Source organism: Xiphias gladius, chromosome 19 (genome assembly GCF_016859285.1).
Source record: "Xiphias gladius isolate SHS-SW01 ecotype Sanya breed wild chromosome 19, ASM1685928v1, whole genome shotgun sequence".
Taxonomy (NCBI): Eukaryota; Metazoa; Chordata; class Actinopteri; order Istiophoriformes; family Xiphiidae; genus Xiphias; species Xiphias gladius.
The window spans coordinates 21760403-21778305 of NC_053418.1; the positions used below are offsets into that span (position 1 = coordinate 21760403).

Here is a 17903-nt window from a genome sequence, read left to right on the forward strand (position 1 = left end):
GGGTTTTGCAGTTATTAATAAATTCAGAAATGTCAAAAATGGCTTTTTGGGAATTAGGAGCAACCATGGAATTGGGGGCGTTTGTTTCTTTGCATATGCCACCATGACATACAATTACACTATGAGAAAGAAAAATGGAGAAACCACCTCTTTCTTTCCATCTGAGAGACCAAAAGCCCACATTACCTTGGAGGACTAGTTTAGTCCTGCCCACAGCTACACCAGCTTCATTCTTTGCCAGGCACTGGTAGGTCCCTGCATCACCAAGCGTGACGCGAGAGAACTTCAGCGCTCCATTTGAGAGCACAGCCAGTCTGTGACCTGTGATTAAACATAAAGTCGCATTCACATGAGTAGGACAGTCTGAATATATCTAATATAATTAAACAGTGTTTAGAATTAATGTTTATATTTGTGTTGATATTTTATATATTGTTACCTGCTGCTATGGAAACTCCCTCTCTTTGCCAGGTGATGGATGGTCTGGGGAAGCCTTGGACCTCACAGGGTAGAATGGTCCCATGATGCAACACCACCTGTACTTCCTCTGCCATTGGCCTGATCTCTGGAGGCTCTAAGTGCATGGAAGAACAAATACATTACCATATGACTTTATATGTTTTTTCATAAGCATTCCAGCACATAAGATTTGCAGAAGGACCTGCAGCCAGTCCATGAGAGCCAACCTTGCACTGTGAGAGAGATATGTTTGTGAGCCACTCCAGCTGGGTTGCGGGCCGAGCATGTGTATTTGCCAGCATGACTTGGCACAGCAGCAGTTATCTCCAACACTCCTGCAATGAAAATGAGTACAGAGATACACGGTTAAAAGTCACATTTGTTAAGCCAAAACAAATGATCCTTGCCCTGTTGCCTTATTATTCCAGTAGACCGTGACATAAAGAGCCGAAAAATCACTACAGTTCCTTAGACTTGTTGTCTTACCAGTGGGAAGGACACGATAACTTCCTCCTCTGGAGCCCAGTTTGGCGCCACCTTTCGTCCAGGTGATGATGGGCTGAGGACGTCCTTGTACATGACAAGGCAACACCACAGGAAACATTTTCACAGCCGTAACTGTCGTCGTTTCATCTTCAATAGATGGTGGGACTGAAAGAGAAAATAGAAAATTTATCAATTCAACCATCTGAATTGCCTTTCTTCACTCTGCTTATTGTACAGAACTCAAAATCAATACCTTGTACGATGACCTCAATGACCCTGCGCTCTTCTCCAGCATCATTGACGGCAGTGCACTCGAAGTAACCTTCATCCTCACCAGACGGTGACAAAAGAACCAGGGACCCCGAGGACAGTATCCTGGAAAAAGAAGCAACATTGCGTCAGTTTTTACGTTTTTACAGCTGTCTGAGTTGTGATGCATCCATGTTGTGTATTCAAAGGGAGTCCATCCATAGCCTTCACCTGTATGCTCCAGGCAGCTGACCGATATCAAGTGGAGTGCCATTCCTCTTCCAGGACACTTTAGGTGTGGGTATACCTGCAGTCTCACAGCTCAGCACAGCTCTAACCCCTGTGGTTACTGTCACATTGAATGGACCCGGGCTGATTGAAGGACCCACTAGTAAGAGAGAGGACAGCTTCAGCCAAAGTCATTGTACCTCTGTGTTGAAACATAACAAATTATGCTAAAATCAAAATAGGAACAGAACCACCAACACTCTGCCTGTGCTATATACTGTAAAATTAGAGAAAACACTATATAGACATTATTTTCCTTTGCTTTATTTACCAAACACCTGTAGATCCATTCCCCGGTGATCTGAGCCAGCCTGGTTGGACACTGTGCAGTAGTAGTGACCAGAATCACTCAACTGAACCCCATGTATACGCAAGGAGCCCTCTGATAACGTGTACCTGAAACAAATTCACAATTAAAAGATGAAAGAATGGATAGACACACCAAAGTGTGTAGCCATGTCTGTGTTTGATAGATTCAATCTAGTATGAAGTATAATATTACAGATGGCAGTTTGCCCTTATTGTTATCTTAGGACATACTTATTGTTATCCTGAGACACGGGGAAGCCATCTTTTCTCCACATGACCGTAGGTAAAGAGTCACTTTCTACTTCACAAGGCAAAACTGCATCCTGTCCCACATGTGTGGTCACCAGTGAACTGCTCTCTTTTATTACTGGTGGTACTAGAAAAGTAAAAAGTGACATATCCATGTGGGTTTGACTTGGGTTTAACATGTAAAACTATTTCAAATGAATTAATGACAGGTAGACTTACACAGAATCTCCACTGTGAAAAAGAGACTGGTGCTTCCAGCCATGTTGGTGACCACACAGCTGTACTGGCCACTGTCGTCAGGCCTGACTTCCTGTATCTCCAGGTACTGACCCCCTGCCAGCCGCTGGATACGACCCCCTGGCTGATATCACAAGAGGAGGGCAGAAAAGGAGACAAAGTGTGTGAGTCAGAGGAGATGGCTTTTAATTCAATAACTGTTTTTTTTGTTTGTTTTTTGTTTTTTTTCCCCCTAATCTGTACCTGCAGTTTGGCCTCATTCTTGTACCACTCTATATTGGGAGGAGGGTCACTGTCAGCCAGACACTCAAAGGTCAGATGTCCGTTAACTGGCACTGTCAATGTCCTCACATCACCAGATCCAAGGAGGGTTGGGGGGACTGAAACACAACCACTGATTATTAAATGGTGAACCTCACTCAGGTGAATTAAAAAAAGTTTCCAGGGGTGACACACACACAATTATTGTGACAAAGAATTCCTATAAGCCTAAAGTGCTCATTTTAAACAAAGAAGAGCTGGGTTAAGACATGTGGCCATGTGGATCAGATAAACTCAGATGTAAAAATAATGTTTGCACTAAAAAAGCACATGCTTAGCTTTCCACACAGAACGCAAAATTTAAATAGAAGAATGTGCTATAAGAATGTGTGTTTGGTAACAAATCACACAGTTGTGCAAATAAGCTGAGCTGGGTATGTCGCTATAATGCAAAGGAGGAGGATAACATCATGAATTTTGGAACTTTCCAATCAAAACATGTTACACTACCCTCCTACTGTTTATATGCCACTTTGCATGCATACTAACGCACACAATATAAATGCTGTGTATGATAACACCGTAGCTAAAAAAATGCTGCCAGTTGAACAATACACAAAAACAGCATCTGTCACCTTGGACTCTGACCCAGTGGTTTTTTCCATCCTCTCCAGCTAGGCTGCTGGCCAAGCAGGTGTACAGACCTCCATCCTCGACCTAAAGAAAGACAAAGACGGCATTAATCAGTCTGAGTGGGTCTTACGCAACAGAGCTGCATTTGCCTGGACTGATGCTGTTAAAACTCCGGGCTTCCATTTGTTTGACAAACCTTTTCAGTATACAGATAAATGATCATGCTTTTTTGAATCTTTAACATTTTCTATCTATGACTTATATCCCAAATGAAAACAACCTATTAATTAAAAATCAAATTACGAGTAAACCTAATTGTTTTAGCTTCATGCCATGTTCTTTTGTTTCTTGTATGAGAAGACAGGACATATCAATGCTGCAACAGGCATATTAAGTGTTTTTTATCCCTTTTTGTTTTTCTTTCAGTGAGATGGACTTTGCAATTTGCTGAGATTTAACATTCTCTTTGGACATAATTTTTTTTCTTCAAAGCACTGTTGGCAGAAGGTTGCACCATAATCACTTACTCTTAATAGTGTATATGCTAATGTATATATGTTTGTACAATAATGTCTTACCTACAGCAGCTTTAACTTTGCGATATTATCAGATATTATCAGTTTGTAATTTACCTGAACTTTGCTAATCCTGACAAAGTGTCCATCCTCTTGAACAATGTCAGTCCCTTCAATGGGGCGACCATCTTTGAGCCAGCTGAGGGTGGGAGGTGGGACTCCAACAGCGGAGCACTCCAGCTCCAGTGGACTGTCTACTGCTATGGTCAGCTCTTCTGGAGAGCTGGAGCTGGATATCTTTGGAGGCTCTGTATTATAAATCGGAATGTTTTGGATCAGTTGTTCAAGGAGTTTACACTATGATTTAGAATTTAGAAAGACTTTAAATATCGATCATTTTGGGATTACCGAGCACGGTGAGATTAAAGCTCTTTGTGCTGCTTCCAGCCTGGTTACTGGCCACGCAGCTGTAGAGCCCTGCGTCTGAAAGAGCCACATCAGGCAGCTGCAACCGTGTCTCCTGTCCATCCAGCAGCAGGTTGCGGTGAAGGGACAGCGGCTGGCTGTCCTTCATCCATGTTAGTGTGGGAGGGGGAACACCATGTGCCTCGCATGTCAATGTTACCAAGGATCCCTGGACTACTGTAACTGGCTCCACTGGTTCAACATGATCGACACCTGGGGGCACTGTGGATCATACACACACATACATCTATATAAAACCCTTAGATCCAAAATGGTACACACAGTATCAGCTCTAGGGAAAATCATTAGGTGGTATGTTATGACTGTACCTTGGACCTGGACATCATAGCTGAGCTCAGCAAGACCAGCTCGACTGCGTGCCACACATGTGTAAACTCCAGAATCAGACAGCTGCACAGGAGATATCCTTTTTCATAAAGAAAGGGAACATTTAGCATTACCTCACCTATAAACATGTAATCTCTTCACAAAATAACCGCTTTTGTACTCAGCTTTGTCTGTCTAGACTGACCTCAGCACAGAGTCATCAGAGAGAAGGCGTGCACGTGGAGAGAGGAGCAGGGGACGTCCGTTTTTCAGCCAGCTGATCTGAGGTAGAGGTTTTCCTTCTGCCTGACACTCCAGAGTCACAGCGCTGTTCTGTGTGACCTGCACCTCCCTGGGGACAGTGGTCTCACCAGAGACAGATGGCGGCACTGTGACAAGTCAAACTGAATTATAGCCAGTCGCCCATAAAGTTGAGCACTAATACAAATGCACAAATAACATGTTCAAACTGACCTAGTACAAAGAGGGTGTAGATTTTGCTCTCCTGCCCAGCCGGGCTGACAGCCAAACAGGTGTATGTCCCAGAATCCTCAGGATTCAGCCTCAGTAATGTTAGCGTGCTGCCATCAGGGGTCACACTGCCAGACACATTATGTTTTCACATTAATACCATGTACTGCTTTATCCATTTTTCCTGTCTCAACCAGCATCACTTATAGTATCTGTCCAATCCACCTCTGAAACTCAGAATTACTTTCCCATCGTTTTTGTCATCATCGTCCCACGATTTTCTCACAGTCAAACACATAAACAAATACACACACAGACATTTATTTTCTCTGGCTGATGTGGTTGTAATGACCATATAAACTGCTGAACAGCTGTAAAACAGCTGCTGTTACTGTTCCCCATGATGGAATCAGGCAAGGGGCTATAAATGACTTCATTTGTCTGTCCACACATCCCTCTGTCATGCACATTATCTTTAACGATGATGATTAATATTGTAATTTCCCAAACCTTTAGGGAAGGGTGTTGATCGATTCTTGTACCGCTTATAAAACAAATTCAACATATTTGAATGAGCAAAAGGTGCTGCAGGAAAAGGGTAATTACTATTAGTTCACAACGTTCTGTGTGTATTTAAAGCACTGGCAGACACTGTGAATGACTTACACGATGTGACGCGTGTCTGATCCTTCTAAAGTGACTCCATCTTTCAGCCAGCTGAGGTGGGGTGTAGGGATTCCAGTTGCTCTGCACTCCAGGGTAACCTCCTCTCCCGTGGGTGCACTCACATCAGATGGGTTGTCAGAGTCGAGGATGTTGGGCGATACTGAGTATGACAAGGATTACTTTTAAATGCCACACAAAATCATTCCTTTCATAAATGTTTTGTGTAATTTTCAAGGATAAGTGTATCTCATTTTGTTCAAATTGCAAATAACTCTTTACCCTGCACTGCAAGTGTGTAGTCTTTCTTTGTTTGGCCCTCACTGTTCTTGGCCACACAGGTGTATGTTCCAGCATGAGACAGAGTGAGAGGACCCAGCTCCAGTCGGTTCCCTCGAACGGACCACTGCCACTGCAGACTGCTCTCTGGACAGCAAACACATTCATGTACACAAGCTGTCACGCATAGCAAGTCCATACTATTCCAATTTCCCCTGTCATCGCCTTCCTCTTACCAATAGGGGTTCCATCTTTGAGCCAGGTGATACTGGGGACAGGGACCCCTGTGGCCTCACATAGCAGGCCCACATGGGAGCCTAAGGTATAGTTTAGGTACTCCTGGAGAGGCCCAGCAAGGACAGGTGGAACTGTGGAAATATGTTTGTTGAATAAACCCACACCATTTTGGAGACAGTTGTTTTAAGTGTCAGTCTGAGAACACAGCAGAGGTATTCTCACCATGAACTGTCAGTCTGAATGTCCTGTCCACCTGTCCAGCCACATTGGACACTTTGCAAGTGTAAGTACCACCATCTGCCATCTTGGAACCAAAAAAGAAGGTCACTTAGGTTAGTGAGCTTGCATTTTAAGCACAGGCAAAGAAGAGAAACGGCTATTTCCTGCTATTTTTGCTGGTGCATGCATTCTGAATCAGGCAAATTAACTTAGAACAGGGTTAAAATGCACCCAGTCAACGAGAGGGCGAGTGCTGTGTCTTGTCAAATATGCGGGTATGTCTCCTGCTCTCCAAGTCTTGTCAAGTCTGTATATTATTGAATAAATTGTGAAAGTTAACTTTAAAATACACCATCCCACCTGTGGGTCACTCTGGCCCTGGCAGTGCTACTTGAGGTGTGTTTTGGTCTGTACCGGACACAACCTTGATAAATTATACATCCAAATCAATCACACAAAAGGTGCTACTACAGGCCTTATACTCCTCTTTTAGGCCAAAAAATAGGCGAGGCAGAAAAAACCTATGTTTCTGCCATGTTTGTACCTCTGTAAGTTTGGTTCAGTATCTCTTATACTCATTTCTTTCATTTTTTTACCTTTCAAAGGGGGCCATGGTTATGACGGTAATCAAAAGTGTTTAAGAACAGTAACCTTTTTATTTTTAGCAAATTACTTTCAGGCTTATAAACAAAAATGGGAGTGTCTGGTAACAGGTTAAATACTTTACTATACTTCCAAACATTTAATATGTCAGCCTGTCAAGGCTGGAAATGTGTGACCCCAGTCAAAAGCCACTCCACCTTCAAAAACAATTTTTATTGTTTTGATTGTAGCCTCAAACATGTATGACATAAAAACCTTTTCTCTGACCTGAACTCCTATGATCTCCAGCTGGTGACGATCCATCTTCAGTCCATTCCCTTCAGCCAGTTGCAGCCCATTCTTATACCATGTGACCTCAGGCTCAGGAACACCATGGGCTTCGCATCTCAGGGCGACTGAAGAGCCAACCTGAGGGGTAACCGAGTCTGACTCAGCATCAAGACGGGGCTTCAGGGTGGGCAGGACTGTTGGTTTGCACATACAGAGAGGGCATGATCTCAGTTTGATTCATGATTCACTCCTGAGCTATCCTTGGTCACAGCTGGCCTTAGGTAGACAGATATTTTGCCTGGACAGTGTTTTGAGATTTGATCAGCTGTATACATATGTACCTGAATTGTGCAGATGGGTCACCATATGTTTGCTCACCATGAACACTGAGGAGAATATTCTTCTGGTCCTGGCCTGCTGAGTTGGTGGCTGTGCATACATATTGCCCTGCATCTTCCAGTCTTGCCCGGGACAACTGTAGCATCTGGCCACCTATAATAAATATATAATATGAAATTTAATATCTGTGCCAAAATACAAAGGAAATGCTTTGACATAAGAGTTATTTGGGTTTTTGCAGGTGGCCGGTGGCTGACCTGGCAGAATGTGGATACGGCTGCCGAACAAGTTGACCTGCCCGTCTCTGGTCCAGGTGATTTCTGGAGGAGGGTACGCTTGGACGTCACACAGCAAGGACACCATGTGGCCCTCGATCACACTAACCTCCTCTTCCTTGCTGCCAATTATTCTAGGAGGCACTGGAAGAGAATACAACAGTTGTGTTTTACACGTAAAGGGCATGAGTCAGCACGTCTGTTGTCATAAAAGAACATCCAACAACATCCATTATCTAACAATAAAATGACATTCCGTACGTTGGTCCTTCTGATTACATTGGAAAGTGAATAAACAGAGGTAGTGGTGAAGCCTTTTGAGTTATGAACGTCTCTTACCTTGCACTGTCAGACTGAACAGCTTCTCAACTGTTCCAACCTTGTTCTCAGCTACACACAAATACCCAGCCATGTCGGAAACCTGGACACTGAGGAGCTGAAAGATGGGATTGAAGTATTATTCTTCTATATGACGTCACAGTTGGAACTGTTTAAAGTTTATGCTGGTATTTTTTTATCCAAAAGTCAAGAATGAGTAACCTGGAGTTGAGTCCCATCCTCACTGATTTGGTGCTGTGAGTCTGTGTGCACCGGCTGCCCATCTCTTAGCCAGGAGATGACTGGAGCAGGGTGTCCGGTCACGTCACAGTAGAGGACCACAGTGCTGTTGACCACTACTCCTATTTCCTCCATAAACTCCTCCGATGCTTGCAGGATCACAGGCGGGACTGAGGAGGTGAAAGAAAACAGACTTTTTCAGAAATTACTTTCATTTCCACCTGTGTACATTTTAGTATCAAAACTACAAAAAATTTTACATGTACTCATTTACCCAGAATTTCCAGTTCAAAGTGCATGTGGTCCTCTCCTGCCTCGTTGACAGCCTGACATGTATACTTTCCAGCATCTTCTTTCTGCACTCGGGCAATTTGTAGCACCTGTCCACCTGAGACGTCAAATCCACACACAAAACAGCCAATTTATCCATGAATATGTAGCCTAAGTCGTACATAACAGCCACAGTTTTTTTTTCACAGGAAAGAGTTTCCTCTGACCTGGAAGCAGTACAACCCCATCCACAGAGGTGAGTTTTCTTCCATCTTTGTACCAGCTGAGCTTTGGTGGGGGGATGGCATTACTCTCACAGGACAGGCTGATTGGATGGCCTAGGACCACCTCCCGCTTCTCTACCACGTCCTCACTGTTACTGTCATCCTCGTGTCCCAGACCCCAGGCTGCTTCTCTGTTAGTCACCCGGTGGAAGATCGGAGGAACTGGCAAGACAATAGCATGTTTGTGTCACGTCACTTTCTATTATTTCACTTTTTTTTTTTTTTTTTTTCAAAAATGCAAATGTTTAAAAAAAATAGTATTAACATCAATTACAAAAGTTTCTGAAAGTACAATTTCCCCAACCTTGATACTTCGAATTAATACAAAGATTTAACTGAACACACCCTGAATGGTGACATGAAAGTCTCTCTTGTCCTCTCCTGCAGAGTTGGTGACCACACAGGTGTACTGCCCTTCATGGGAGAGCATGGCGTTTTCTATGTGGAGGAAATGGCCACTCTCCTGGATACCGGCATGGAAGTTTCCAGTCAGCAACTAAAGACAGAGAAAATACATCGGAAGATATAGTCTAGATGACCTGTTGCTCTTAGCAAAGTCTGTTTCTTCAAGAGGCATTGAGATTTTCCTGCCTTACTTCAAAAATTCGTATAGGTGTCAGTATCAGTGGTGGGTTTGATAGGTTCGATGATCACTACTACTACCTTCGGTAAGTGCTTAGATATCAATTTCCAGCCCGTAATGCATCTAATCTTATATGAATCCACCTAATCCTCTTGCATTTTCTGCTGTTTATTTATTGGGGGCCCTGCAGCACATGCAGAAAAGCAGACACGTATACTGAACAGAAAAAAATGAAGGTGCCCAGGCTAATACTGTAGCTCAAGCACATAAACACATAGGACAAAGCAGTATTATTACAGTATTTTACGTCATGATATTTAATTACTGGATTCTTCTTCTACATCTCTGCTATAACTAACCAACTTATTCATCACACAAAATCTGGAGAGTGGAGGGGGCTTGTGCAAGAGGATGTAAATTCTGTTGAGCTTGTTGTAACTTGTGCTAGTTGCCAGTAGAGGCTGATAGAGGGTAGAACTTGCTCTATTAAATTCCCCTTATGAATACATATATGTGGTTTTAAGAGATACAGAGCCTGTTAGGATGACACACCAACCTGTCCATCTTTGAACCAATTAACCTTGGGTTCAGGGAAACCTTTGGCTAGGCAGGAGAGAGTTAAACTCCCATTGATCCGTACTTTCTCCTCCTGACTACCAAACGTCACAGATGTAGAGTCACCATCTATTTGTGGTGGGACTGATGAGAGGAAAAAAAAAAGAAGAACATTAAAAGTTCTGTCTCAGCCACTTTAATTTGTGAGTGGCGTAGTTGTCTCTCACCCAGAACACTGAGAGAATAGTGCTTGATGGCGGTGCCGGCTGGATTCGTGGCCCTGCAGGTGTAGAGGCCGGTGCTGTCTCCCCCTGCTGAGCCCAGTCGCAGGGCCTGCCCACTGTGGGTGTATGTCAACTGGGGACTGGACACTATGGGCTGGTTGTCCTTTAGCCAGGTGATACTGGGTGTGGGTGAGCCCTCAACATTACAGGGGAGGACGATGGGGAAACCCAGCACCACTGACACCTCTGAGGTCTCACTGGGGCCCTTGATGGTGGGTGGAGCTGGAGAGGAACGCCAACAATACATTTATGTTTAATAGCCAGTAAGATTGTTACTGGCCCATAGCACAGAATGAGTAGATCCACAGGGGAAGGACCTGTTGTGTGCAGGAGACCCTCTAAAACAGAAATGCAGTGTGCAGCAGTTTCGAAATTAGAGCACATGCTCTTTAGGTGATAAGAAATCCCCACAGCCCTGCACAAAGGGAATTCATTATGTGCTCATGGGCCAGGCAGGGGGGTGTAAGTCAAATCATCATGCTGTAGAGGCTCGGTCTCTACATGAGTTCAGCAATTTCTTTTTTAGAAGAGCACTGCTACCACAGTACTTCTGGAAAACAAATCAACTCAATTCGTTGATAACTTGGGATTTTCTTTTCTTTGATTTTGTGTGTAGAAACAAAACAAGAGAGAGTACAAGCTAAATTCAGGCCAGTGTGGTTGTGAGTGTACGGTACGTATCATAGATAAAGTCAGGACAAAAGCAGAAACCTTGCACTGTGAGTCTGAACTGGCGCATCTGTGTTCCCGCATTGTTACTGGCCAGACACTGGTAAAGCCCCTGGTCCCTCAGTCTTACTGACTTCACCTTCAACACCTGGCCATCTTCCAGAAACTCTACATGGGGATCTCCGTCACGGGACAGGACCCTGGAAAGAGCAAGGAATGGAAGATCAAATCAATACCATGGGTAGTACATCTTCTGTATACTGCTGAATGCCACATCAGTTAACCGATCGAGTGATGCTTACTCTCCATCGCGGCTCCATTCCACTCTCGGCGTTGGTTGTCCACTAACTCTGCACTGAAACTCCACCTCCTGGCCCAGTACCACAGTTAACTCCTGTAGTCGGGATGTTCCTGAAATCACTGGTGGAGCTGGTAAACACACCAGATATACACCAACTAGTTTGCATCAAGAAATTTATGACATTACCGGAAATGCTGAATGAGATAATGATCACTGTCTTGAGAAAAAAATCATCTACTGTAGATTACAGAGGGACATCAGTTCGGCTATGAATGAGAACATTAGCATTGACAATAATGGTTCGTTCCAGCAGATTTTTTGTCCACTGATGACAAGAAAAATATCCCTTTTAATTCTCTACTTTATGTGGTAGGTTGTCTGACAACTATCTTTTCTCCCACTCTATTCTTACATTGCTTAAAAACCAGTTTGAAAGCTGTTTTACGCGCTCACCTTGCACCACTATGTTATATTCTCTCCTGGCCTCTCCAGCTGAGTTTTGAGCTGTGCAGGCAAACTGTCCCGCATGATCAGGCTGAACTCTGTAGATTCTGAGCAGCCTATTCCCGTTCTGCAGATACACCCCAGGGCTGTTCACCTGGACATACAGAAAAAACGTTTAGTGCATCCTTGGTGTCATATTGTAATTTAATATGATAGCCACTTGGTGGCATTGTACAGCTGGACATCAACAAGACACATAGTATTACTGCAAATGGGAATTTGGAATGACAAACTCACAGGATGACCATCTTTAGTCCAGGTGATTGTTGGGGAAGGGATCCCAAAGGCATCACAGCCTAGAGTGAGAGGCTGCTTCAAGGTGACAGTGAGGTTCAGTGGCTGGTTATCATCTTGGATTTCTGGGGGAACTAAAATATTACAGAAAGAAAGAGGTGATTTGTGTTGTGACTATGCACAATTTTATTTTGTTAACATAGTAGAAAATACCTCGATTCTCACCATTTACTTTTAGCCTAGTCTTTCTCTCCACAGAGCCTGCCTCATTGGTTGCCATACACTTGAAGTCCCCACTGTGGCTGGCAGACGCTTTGCTAATTACAAGAGCTCCATCCCTCGCCACAGAAAACTCGGGGGATTGTTCGGGGTATATCTCCAAGCCATTCTTGAACCAGCGTACCTTGGGACGAGGTGAACCTGCAGGTGCGGGGGCAAGAAAACGATTCTGAGCGAGTACAAAAGGAGCTTTATTGATCAAATCTGACAGAAGGAAAAGTTAACTTTCATCTCTCTGCTTCCCTGCAGGAGAACTTAATGGGCAGGCTGCCCAGACTAGAAAAGGCCAGCTCTACATCTATCTGTTGGACAGCAGGACAGCGCAGGGCAGACTGTGCCAAAATGTTTAGAGTCCTTGTAGCCTGCAAGCTTAAGATTTCAAGGTCAGAGTCACATAGAAAGTAATACATAGTATGCTGGAGATTTATAAGATGTAACATTTAAAATACTAGCATCAAGATTTATAACCAAACACTGAGGTGAGAGTCTTGAGCAGTAAGAATAGGAGTGGTTGAACAAGCAGTTCAAAGGCACTGGTGTGTACACTCAGAAGCCTGAAACAGATGTGTTCTGTGGATTACCGGGTGGAAAAGAGCTAGAAATGGTCAAGAGGAGAAAGGTGGAACGGGGAAAAGGTGGAGGATTTTGTACCTAACACAACAGATTCCGAGGATAAGGACAGAGAAGCCAGCTGCCATGAAAGAGCAGTGCAGCAGAGTGATCCAAATGCCACAACTGTCTATTTACAGAGGTGTTACATATACAAACACCAAAGACGACGTAGGGAAACACAGCACCCCTACCTAAATCCAAAAAATACTAACCACAGGAGATACAGCACAACCAAAGGTGATGTTATCGTCTGTTGGTTCTCTGAACACATGTTTACAGTTAAGGAGCTCTGAGGCAAATTCATTATCTCATTGCTGGGAGGAAATGCGTACAGATGTTCTGTTTTAGATGTTAACAGATCTCATTAGTAGACTTTGAATTTATTTGCTGAGGCTGACAGAGTTGGAGATTATCTCTTCCATGTGCTTTTCAAATAATTACCTCTATCAAATGCAATGCGCTTGTTGGTGTATTAATAATATCCTTCTGGCAGAGACTGTGCTTTATCTCCCTCATACATATGGATCTCAAGAGAACAATGAGGGGATCCTCGTTTCCTGCTGCCAGCTGCCTCTCTAGGGTGTCAAGAGCATCAAGCATTTCTGTGTGAGCACCTCTGAGGCCTGGTACAGTCTGCCAGCCTGCTTGCCAGTTTGACTCGGATGGAAGGAGGGCTTGTGTAGCTTCATCTTCCTCTTCCTGTGCTTCATGGTGCACCTCAGACATCTCTGTCCTTTATCTTCCAGCAGCAGCCTGTAATTAGGATTCCTCTCCCAGCAGGCCCAGACGTAGAGGAAAGCAGATGTGGCTCACTGAGGCAGCAGGCAGACTGATGTTCCAGCTGTTGCTCCATTTTAGACAGTCCTTACCTTCTCTCACTGAGCTTGTTACCATGGCACAGCTCCACACAAACAATACCTGTTTACATGGGCTGTCAGAGGGTAAGTGTCCATCGGTGCATCTTTGGACATACAGTGCAATCACTGTTCTTTTATAAAACAGCGAGTTCTGCATATCCCTCCAGGATGCCACCTTGTTCGCAAAGAGATGTTAAAATATATAGACAACAGCATGTCTCTTGGAGCTATGATAAAAAGAAAGCTGTACCTTTTAAGATAGGAAGGATGTTTTTTCCCCTTTTGACAACTAAAAGTCTACAGTGACAGCGAATCAGTCCTTTGATGGTGCACAAATAAGCGTACGTCCTACATTTAAAGTGGAATTTTTTCTTACTATGTCATACAAACAAACCTAAAAAAAACATCAATTTTAGGCTCTAAAACCTTTTTTTTTTTTTTTTTTAAATTAGTCACACTCTGCAAATAGAACCTTTTTTAAATGCCAGATCTTTCATTGCCCTAATCTTTTCAGTCTGTCCAAGGCTGACTCATCTGTGAATCATGTCTTACCTTCAGCAGGACAAAGGATGATGACCTTGCTGTTCGCTATTTTCTCCATGATGGCATCTCCAGGTTCTGTAAAGGATGGGGCCTCTGTGAGGACAGAAAAACATGTTAAATTCTTATTCAAAGGGCTAGGGCAGTTGATTCAGTGAGCACTAACCTGAAGGTATATTGAGTATTGGTCAGAGTTATTAATAAAAGTTCAAATGTAAGTATATACTGTAGGTAAGTGTAGGTAAAATCAGTTAATGCCAACCTAAGGCTAAGCATTAATAAAACACATCATCTCTATGATTAAGCGAAATCATCCCTATTTATGCTCACAAAATGACTCCTGGTTTCTCACTTCTGAGCCCTAAATCTCTAACCTCACACTCAGACTTTCTAAAACCAACCAACAACCTCTACCAGGTGGCTAACTTCTGATGGCCAGAGAGTACCTAAATCAACATCTAACACCCGCAGCCAGACTGACGTCTTATTAGTAACTATATTTAATCAATTAGTCTCATTGAGATCAAGGTCTCACTTTCAGGGGAGACCTGAAAACAGAGAACATTTATAGTCAACCACACAATCTGCATACAATAACAACACGTCAGACAACCAACAATTAAGAGGCAAATAGAATTAATAAAAGTAAGTACAAGGGTCATAAAAATCAGATGGTAAAGATTGAAAATCTTCAAGGGGAATAAAAAATTCTACCTTGAGTGCAGTTTTCAGTTCATTGCAGTACAGAGGTACTTGGTCTTATCCACATTCAAAACATGTCTATGATTAAGCAGGAATATCAGGAAAGCATCAAAGGCAGACTGAAGAAAAAAAGGGGCCTAGGTTGGAGTGGAACCTGGGGCTTATGAATCAATCATTTGCATAAAAATGGACGTTGAGGTACTAACTAGGAAGAATAACGTTATTTATGCATAAGATAAATAGTAATGGACCAAGAACAGACCCCTGCAGCACACAATTACTGCTGATATTCACCAAGAATTTCCAGCTTGATCTCCAAGGTCTCCTGTCCAGCACTGTTCCTGGCCACACACTGGTAGGTGCCCTGGTCAGCGAGTTTGACCTGCTGGATCCTGAGGGGCGTAGTGTTCTTGACCCCAACGGGAAGTCCATTACGAAACCAACTGACCTCAGGGTACGGCTCTCCCTGTACCACACACGGCAGAGTCACTGTCTGGCCAATCAGGGCTTTCAGGAGGGAGGGTGCTGGCTGAATCTTGGGCTTAGCTGAGGACAAAAACAAATATCCTGCGTACATCTCTCGCCACATCTGTTACACCTATTTATTTACATATCTCACATATTTTAAATATGTTAAAAGTGATGTATTCACATGAAATCTAGCAACATGACAACATTTTAAAAACTCAACTTTTAAGGTTTCAAAGAAGTTCAACCTTTTAATGAAGCCCCACAGAGTTACCTTGAATGTGTAAATTGTAGCTTACAGACACGTTGCCTGCTGGGTTCTCTGCAGTGCAGGTGTACAGTTTACTATCAATCAGGCGCACATCAGTGATCTTCAGAGAGCCTGAAGGCAAAACGGTGAACCTGGGGAGTGGTTAGGGGTCAATGGCAAAGAGATGGAGAAAACACAACACTTCATGAGTCACTGAAGATCTATAGCCACGGTGTTCCTGTTTTGAGGCACTGTTTTCCTCTAGTGTCGTATTTACATTGTGAAGCATGCATACATCTATATGAGCACGTAAACAGTAAAATATTTATATTTATAAATATTTATAAAAGGCTGCCCAGCGTTTGTATTATTGGGCAGCCAATACTACTGTATATACCCTATGTCACCTTGATAGTTGTGTGTCTGTGAGGACAAATTTCAAGATGTAGTTTTGCTTCTGTTGTTATTTTTAGTAGGAGATGAGTTGATGGAAACATTGCCTGTGAACAGATTCAGACTGTGAATTCCCAGTAGAGCTACTGCCTGAGGCTCACTGATGAAGTGGTTCATTAATATGTTAAATAAATAGATAATTCATAGAAATTTAGACCAATTTGCAGAAAGAATACAGCTTAACGCTGCACTGTTCATCATATATTTTCTTCACTTTAAATGTTGTTTGTTGAGCTAGAAATACAAAACAAGCACGAGAAAGAAATGAAAGGAATACATGACTCGAAATATATTGTGAAGATCATTGCATTTGTTTTGTTTGATTGCAATACAGAAAAATGCATTTATGATGGATGAAAGTTATTTTATGTTAACAGGAGAGCACTAAGTGGAGTTTGGACCTCAACCAGGGCCTTTTAATCTCCCCAGTGAGTTGTTTGATAATTACCATTGTCCGGGGTAATTGCGGTGTAAAAGGGTAGCCAAAGTTTGACCTGATGATGTCAAAGATCATAGGCTCACAAAAATCAATGCATTTCTTCCTGTTGGAAATTATAATGTTTGCAGCAGCTACTGTGGGTTTATCAGTAAGGGATCGGGAAATACAGATAGTTTGAAAATCAAAAGTTTGGCCTGGTGGCGCTTCTGAAAGCAGTTTATACCAAACCAGACATCTGATTTTATAGATGTTTGTCACAGACAAACTAGTGGACAGATGGAGGCCATCACATACACATACCCTCATCTCCAAAAACATGCTTTATAGCAAAAAGCAGCAGTTAAACGTAGGTTAGAGTAGTTAAATATAGGTCAGCAACTTGAAAGGGCTGTATGGTAACCTGAAAAGCATCAAAAGCTATCCAGCTGTGTAAATGTGTAATATACACAAATGTAAACACACGTCCAAGATTTATCTTAGATAAGCGTGTCTGCTAGGCAACTGAATATAACAATAACATGTCCGTGTAAGGGGAAATGAGCTGCAAGCACAAAGAGCCATTTATTTCAGCTGCACATATGGTGTAATGTCGCTCCCCCACTTCCTCCAACATTCTTAGAAGAGGCAGCAACGTTCAACATTGGAACCAAATGACTGCCTCTGCAGTGGTCAATCTGTGCTCAGACTGCAGCTCGGCTACTCTGCAGTACCACAGTGAAGGGTGACACCAGCTCAAGCACACAAGACATGAACCATCCGTGTTGCGCATCCATCACTCCCCACATTGGTGTCAAGTCATCTGTGTGCACAGTCTGACACAAAGACTAACTGGGACAAATTGGCCTCATCGGGATTAGGTCTAGAGTGAGCAAATCCACTGACCCAGTGCTGAACAGCTCTGTGTCTTCACCAAACCCTCTTCTGTCTTTTTGCTACTGCTGGGCTAAATGCATGACTATGGCAGAAATCTTACCACCCACTGGTTTAAGTTATTTAAACAATCAGCACCCCCTGGTAATTTCCTCTGATCCACAGAGTGCAGCTAAAGAGAATGAATCTCCCTTTACACAGCTTGCCTGTTTCCGCTAGTCCTGCATATGCAAAGCATGGGCTGATGTGGGGGTTGTTCACAGAGATGTGTTATTCTCATCAGACAGGACTAGTAAAGAGTCAGCATGTTGTTTTACTGCTGAAGCACCCCAGGGAATCTGAACATCAGGCAGACAG

The 17903-nt window shown here is 43.2% G+C and overlaps 1 protein-coding gene across 1 annotated transcript in view; it reads right to left on the reverse strand.

Annotated features, from left to right (window-relative positions):
* The window catches only part of hmcn2 (hemicentin 2), a 44111-nt gene that overhangs the window by 9029 nt on the left and 17179 nt on the right, over positions 1 to 17903 (reverse strand). Inside the window, exons 23-60 of the mRNA XM_040155286.1 lie at positions 15809 to 15936; positions 15361 to 15612; positions 14377 to 14460; positions 12302 to 12496; positions 12080 to 12210; positions 11792 to 11936; positions 11340 to 11466; positions 11080 to 11237; positions 10312 to 10590; positions 10086 to 10228; positions 9292 to 9442; positions 8890 to 9108; positions 8667 to 8780; positions 8375 to 8562; positions 8174 to 8270; positions 7817 to 7978; positions 7599 to 7712; positions 7218 to 7414; positions 6351 to 6432; positions 6128 to 6259; positions 5895 to 6038; positions 5616 to 5775; positions 4953 to 5077; positions 4684 to 4867; positions 4481 to 4578; positions 4095 to 4373; positions 3804 to 3994; positions 3174 to 3255; positions 2521 to 2657; positions 2260 to 2401; positions 2023 to 2167; positions 1754 to 1878; positions 1426 to 1582; positions 1199 to 1320; positions 946 to 1110; positions 687 to 794; positions 440 to 574; positions 187 to 321 (exon numbers count right to left, since the gene is read on the reverse strand). Coding sequence (XP_040011220.1) covers positions 187 to 321; positions 440 to 574; positions 687 to 794; positions 946 to 1110; positions 1199 to 1320; positions 1426 to 1582; positions 1754 to 1878; positions 2023 to 2167; positions 2260 to 2401; positions 2521 to 2657; positions 3174 to 3255; positions 3804 to 3994; positions 4095 to 4373; positions 4481 to 4578; positions 4684 to 4867; positions 4953 to 5077; positions 5616 to 5775; positions 5895 to 6038; positions 6128 to 6259; positions 6351 to 6432; positions 7218 to 7414; positions 7599 to 7712; positions 7817 to 7978; positions 8174 to 8270; positions 8375 to 8562; positions 8667 to 8780; positions 8890 to 9108; positions 9292 to 9442; positions 10086 to 10228; positions 10312 to 10590; positions 11080 to 11237; positions 11340 to 11466; positions 11792 to 11936; positions 12080 to 12210; positions 12302 to 12496; positions 14377 to 14460; positions 15361 to 15612; positions 15809 to 15936 — 5732 coding nt within the window. The remainder of the gene's footprint in view (positions 1 to 186; positions 322 to 439; positions 575 to 686; positions 795 to 945; positions 1111 to 1198; positions 1321 to 1425; positions 1583 to 1753; positions 1879 to 2022; positions 2168 to 2259; positions 2402 to 2520; positions 2658 to 3173; positions 3256 to 3803; positions 3995 to 4094; positions 4374 to 4480; positions 4579 to 4683; positions 4868 to 4952; positions 5078 to 5615; positions 5776 to 5894; positions 6039 to 6127; positions 6260 to 6350; positions 6433 to 7217; positions 7415 to 7598; positions 7713 to 7816; positions 7979 to 8173; positions 8271 to 8374; positions 8563 to 8666; positions 8781 to 8889; positions 9109 to 9291; positions 9443 to 10085; positions 10229 to 10311; positions 10591 to 11079; positions 11238 to 11339; positions 11467 to 11791; positions 11937 to 12079; positions 12211 to 12301; positions 12497 to 14376; positions 14461 to 15360; positions 15613 to 15808; positions 15937 to 17903) is intronic.